The sequence below is a fragment of the Cucumis sativus genome, chromosome 3, assembly GCF_000004075.3.
Source record: "Cucumis sativus cultivar 9930 chromosome 3, Cucumber_9930_V3, whole genome shotgun sequence".
NCBI classification, from domain to species: Eukaryota; Viridiplantae; Streptophyta; class Magnoliopsida; order Cucurbitales; family Cucurbitaceae; genus Cucumis; species Cucumis sativus.
In genome coordinates, this window is record NC_026657.2 from 25,201,348 (window position 1) to 25,207,295 (window position 5,948).

Below are 5,948 nucleotides of genomic sequence, written 5' to 3' on the forward strand. Positions count from 1 at the left end.
GTAGACTAATATCATTGGTATACTAACATCTGAATCTATTTGTGATAGACTAATATCAGTAACAAATAGTTTATGGATGAATACTCTTATCAATGAAGTAATGTGAGTCTATCGATGATGGACTTGAGATATGAGTCCAAATAATCAAGTCTATTAATGATAGATAGACTAATATCGTTGATATACTAAAATTTGAGTCTCATTTGATTAGTAGTAGTACCTTACCAACAACTCCAGAATAGTATTTTTTTATCTTCTTTTTCAAAAAGAAAAAAAGAAAGAAAGAAAAAATGGTAAATTACTCTGCATAGGGAAAAACAAGTCTAGCAAAGTTATTTATTTGTCATTCGTCCTTTTTCAACTCAACTGGCCGGCAACAACATCAGCTAACAGAAAGAATGTTCAGTAGTTTAAGCTAGAAATTGGCCAGAAAAATATAAACAAAAAGTTGGTACCATCTTTAGAACAATTTTTTACTCCATCACAGCAACTCCTCCAGCAGCTTTGATTTTTTCGATGATACCGTTTGCTTCCTCCTTGGTCACCCCTTGCTTGAGAATCGCAGGTACTTTCTCTACCAAGTCTTTTGCCTCCTTCAGACCCAAATTAGTGAAGGCCCTTACTTCTTTAATCACTTTAATTTTTGAAGCAGCATCAAACTTCTCTAGCTTCACGTCAAAAGCAGTTTTTTCTTTTTTCTCTTCCACGTTGGAAGATCCTGCCGCTGCCCCTCCTTCCGGACCCATGTCCAAGCCATCCACTGAAATTTCCTGCAGCTTAGGATGTCTAAGTTTTTCGCCAAGTGTGGGACCAATCTGGCAACGCTCAGCAGCAGGCAGTGCTACAATTCTTTCAGCAAGCTCAATGATTTTATCAGAGGGTGGGGGCCTAGGGCCATATGGATCATAAAATGCTGGGTACTTGTATTTTTTCGGCTTGGCATTTGGGTCTCTAGGAGTAAAATCAGGCTGAAAGAAGCGGACCTGCGACAACCCAATTATTTTAGCAAATGTGGAACGGACTTGAAGGGATTGTGCAACTACAGTCAGCTTCATTATTCTTCAATTCAATATCAGTAAATTACTGAATCATAGAACAGAATCCCTGTGGAACACAAAAATAGACGAAAAGATAAGCACAAAACTTTAACGGTGGTATTTAGAATCCCTGTAGAATACAAAAATCTAAAATCAATTAACTGAACATAGAGAAAAAACTAGGACAGGGATCTGCAGAACACAAAAAGTTTGAAGTGTTACTGATTTTAACCATCGCTCACCTCTCACTTCACAATTTGTTTAGCACGCAGGATTGAATTGTCGACTCAACTCGACTCGACTATTTTGTCAAAAAATCTATATTTGGAAAGTTGAATCGAGTTATTTTGTCAAGGGAATTATTGTGTAGTCCCCAATTCTTCATACTTATAAAGAAAGGGGCAAGAAGGGGAATTCATGGAAGTATTCATCCGGAGGCTCATTGGAGAGGAAGAAACACCTGAGGGCCCCACTATGGTGCTTGTATAAAAAGTAATGTTTTTGGGATTTCTGAAGTTACGTTTTGTTTGGTAAATAGCTGCTGAGAGCATTTTAGGGAAAAGCTGCCAGCCTTCTCGAAGGAGCTAGGATATTTCCAATATCGTTCCTATATATTTTCCTTTTTTGTTTTCTTCTTTGATTGAGTGTTAGCTTATGGAACTCTATTGGTTTATTATTCAATATACTATTTCAGAGTACAGTCTCAGGATTTTTTGAGTTTCAAGTTGGAGAGCCTCAACATTCTGCCTCAAACAATATCCATGGCACAAAAACAATTAGAAGAGAGAATGCAGTGAAGCGAGGAGGAAATTATGGGAATTAAGGAGATGATCCTCTCGCTAATGAAATTTGTTGAAAAGTTGGCGAAAGATGTGAAAGAAAACAACTCTATCAAGCGGAAAGAGGAACCGAGTACGTCTGATGGGTCAAGTGACTCAAAATGAAAGGTAAAGCTGATGAGACGGAGTTGACATCCTATCTTGGTGGGGAATCGATGGAGTTGACATCCCGTAAGTACGAGAAACTTGAGGTGCCAGTTTTTCAAGGGTGAATTCAGAGTCAAAGCTTTATAGAGTCAAGAATTACTTTGAAATCAATGATCTGGTGGAAGCAGAGAAGGTAAAGGTTGCACTGATCAGCTTCACTCCTGATGAGGTGGATTGGTTCCAATGGAGCAATAACAGGAGATAGGTGACTTCGTAGGAGGACTTGAAGAATCGGATGTTCGAACATTTTCGACCAACCGAAGAAGGGATTTGGGAGCAAGAGTGATAAGAATCAAGCACGAAGGGACCTACACAGATTATTTGAAGAAGTTCTTGAATTATTCTACACAGATTATTAGAGTGTATGATGGACGCCTTCGTGACGGGATTGGAGCCGAAATTACAAGCTGAAATCATGAGTACGCATCTGAAAACCTTAGAGAAGTCTATGAAGGAGGCCCAGTTGGTGAACGATAGATGTTGCCCTAAAATTAGCCTTCAATGAGCCGGGAACCCACGAACCTAGAAAGAAAGAAGCACAATCCATTAAGAATGCTAGTTCTAATCTGGAGAAAAGTGGGCCAAAGGGAAACATAACTTGTACGTGACAGATATCCATACCCTTGCATGGGAATTACAGGAAGAGAGCCGCCGGTGAAGAGACTCTTCGACAACAAATTCCAGACACAACTTGATAAGGGATTGTGTTTCCGGTGTAATGAAAAGTACTCGCACGATCATCGTTGCAAGGTGAAAGAAAGCTATGAACTAATGTTTTTAATAATGAATGAAGAGGAAGAAACGGATGAAGGTGTCGCCATGGAAGAAAACTAAGGTTGAAACAGTCGAATTGAAGATGATGGAAGTCACAGAGGAAATGGAAATTTCACTGCACAACATCCTCAAGTTTTTGGAAAAAGGGACTATTAAGCTATGAGGAGAGGTAAAGGAAAGAAGAGTGATTGTTCTAAATGATAGTGGTGCAAACCAAAACTTTATTCGTCAGAAAATGGTAGATCATTTAAGGTTACCAATTATAAAAGGAACTAAATTCGGAGTAACAATCGGAGATGGAACGGCAGTCGTGAGACCCGGAATTTGTAAGAATTGGGGAGAGTTTACCAAAATTCACCATTTGGAAAGATTTCTTAGCAATTGATTTGGGAAAAATGGATGTCATATTAGGAATGTCGTGGTTGTGCTCCGCTGGATTTACAGGAGTCCATCATGTTAACAGAGAATGGTAATCAAATTTAACATAGTACCAAGGAACAAAATACAAAAAAACAACACAAATTTTAACTAATAATCATCAAAGAAAACAAGGAAGACAAGGCAACAACAAAAAAATTAAACACATATAGAGGAATGCACAACAAAAATAAAATAAGAACAAAACAAAAAAAAAATGAACAGAATAGGAGGTTAACAATATAGTTGCAGTTTTTAATTGCCATAATGACCCCAAACGTTTCCAAATTTAATATATCTAACCCTCCTTAGTCCCCATTTTCACACACCAACCAAAAACACAGCCTCAGTCCTCACCGCTGTTTCTAATTCAATCCTTCTCTTAATTAACCATTTTCACACTCTCAATTGAAAAATGCAGTTGCTCCTCATCCATCATATTGCAAAGCATTTTACAAGCTCAATGATTATTCCTCTGAGTTTCTCAAAGGCATTCCCTCGGCCGACATGATTTTGTTACTGTTTATCAAAGCCCATTTAACTTGTACTTATGAACACTCCACTCCCCCAAACTTCTAAAACCAACAAGGAGACCTACGGAAAATAACTCTATTAAAACACAGTCACCTAACATTTTCTTCCACATATCACGAGCTCTATATCACATATGGGGAAAAATCACATTCACTTCACAACCTCAAAAACCCACCGACAACAAAAACTATGACTCAAGAACGTGGGTCTGAAAATGGAGCAGTACAGAGCACGGCCATGGCAGAGGGTAGATAGCAGGGTGCCTGGTATATAAATATCGAAGAACAAGTACAGAAAAGGATAGCAAAAGCGAAGAGATCGAAAAACAGTGAAATTTACTTTACTTTACTCATTGCTCAAAGAACAAATACAAAACAAATACATTACTTTACTTGATACCTGACACTGGTTCTAAAGCGACCATGGTGGAGAATGACAAACTTAAAAGAATGACAAACCGAGTTGGTTTGGTTTGGTTCGGTTTTTTTCACCCTTAATATCCATTATATCAACAGACCAACAGCCTTAAGCACTTCCTAAGATTTAGATTGAATTATTCCCCAAATACTTTAATTTAAGCTAAAATTTCAGTTTTGGACCCTTAAACTTAAACTTAAACACCACACCCAAACTTAAGTCAACTTGGAGATTTAGATTCAGTAACAACTCAATACCAATCTAACAAGTCAAATACTTGGGAACTTACCCAAACTTGTCTAAAAGAACCTTAAACGTGTGTTGATCAATGCTTCCAAGTTCATGCTAAAACTAAATTGGCATTCAAAATTCCAAGAGAACTCATTATAAGTATCCAAAGATCATATGTTATTCAATATTAACACTAAACTTCAATGGCTATTCAAGAGCCACTCCAAAAAGCTTTAGAATCGAACTTAGAGTGTGCCAAAACGCCCAAAAATCACTCCTTCTTGGCTAGACAACAGCTAAATCCTTCCAAGAACTCAATTTTAATACCTAAACATGATGGTATTGATAAAAATTTAAGTTCAAATTTAATCTGTGCTCCAAAATTTACAAGAATCCCAACTAAAACAATTAAATCTTACCCCAAAGCTCAAGAATAACAATTTCAGCGGCAACCTACTGGAAATACAGCGGAGATTCGAAGCTTACTAGCACACCGGAGGCTCAATCAACATACAAACAGAAAGGGCAACTAGCTCGACACAGGACTCGGGTCCTAGTGGCAAGATCTGAGCGCTACGACTTTGGATTAGGTAGCAGCGCGAAACGAATCTCGAGGTAGCGTGACTGGTCCAAGCGGCAGCGTGGCGGACAAACAAAATCCCACGGCCAGGAGTTAGTGAACGACTTCCAATCGGTAGACAGTAACTGATCGGTGAAGGGACAAAGTACAACACAGATAGGGTAGCAACTTCGATCCTGCGCGGCGAGAGCTGGCGGCGGTGCGTTTGGCTGGTGGGCGTTCAGCCACAGTGGCAGTGCAGAGATAGAGATAGATGCCGGCGAGAGGAAAGGAGTTGGCTGGCGTTGCGGCCACTGAAACTTGAAGGGTATAGGAGGGGGGGTTTGCGTGAGAAGGAAGAGGAAGGAAATTTTTTTAAAAAATAAACCCTTTTTTTAATTCATTTATTCAAAAAATAAGGCTAATGATATATAGAAAATGACCATGTTCCCACCTCAAATTAACCTCACTTTTTCACTTGGTTTCCTTCTATTTAACACTTCTAAATTTTCATGTTTTATACTTAAAATTGAAACTTTCTTATTGAAGTAATTAAATCTCCAAAGGTGTAAACTGTACTCCAACTTAACTTTGATCTACTGAAATTAAGAAAGATTAGGGTATATAGAAAATCAGACCTTACCATCACTATCACTTATCAATCTAGAGTAGATAGTGATACTGATATATCTATTTAGGATAAACGACTAATCATTTAGATTTTGATACACGATTGTGTAGTGAAGAAAAATGAAAGATGACATGGAGTAATGAAATTCTGGAAGAGGAGATGAAGAAATTGCGAACAATAATAAAGTGGAAATATGAAGAATGAGAAGTAATAATATGAAAAAGATGCACAATAGTTCTGTACACGTCCCATAAAATTTAAAATCAACAAGGATAGATTTTGAATTTATGAAAAAACAATGGTGACTCATGGGCTTTTTTTTTTTTTTTTTTTTTGTTATACGGGATGTAAATATTTTTGTG

The 5,948-nt window shown here is 37.8% G+C and overlaps 1 protein-coding gene across 2 annotated transcripts; it reads right to left on the minus strand.

Annotated features, from left to right (window-relative positions):
- Window positions 1–276: 276 nt before the first annotated feature.
- LOC101206962 (50S ribosomal protein L7/L12) lies at window positions 277–5,339 on the minus strand. 2 transcript variants are annotated; one of them, XM_011653333.2, is made up of 2 exons: window positions 4,883–5,339; window positions 277–1,104 (listed from the first exon to the last, which is right to left on the minus strand). In XM_011653333.2, exon 2 carries the CDS (start codon window positions 1,053–1,055, stop codon window positions 474–476), a length of 582 nt encoding a protein of 193 aa, XP_011651635.1. In that variant the 5' UTR covers window positions 1,056–1,104; window positions 4,883–5,339; the 3' UTR covers window positions 277–473. The 2 variants fall into 2 exon arrangements, with proteins under 2 accessions (XP_011651635.1, XP_011651634.1); XM_011653332.2 differs by having other exon boundaries at window positions 4,816–5,338.
- Between the last annotated feature and the right edge of the window lie 609 nt (window positions 5,340–5,948).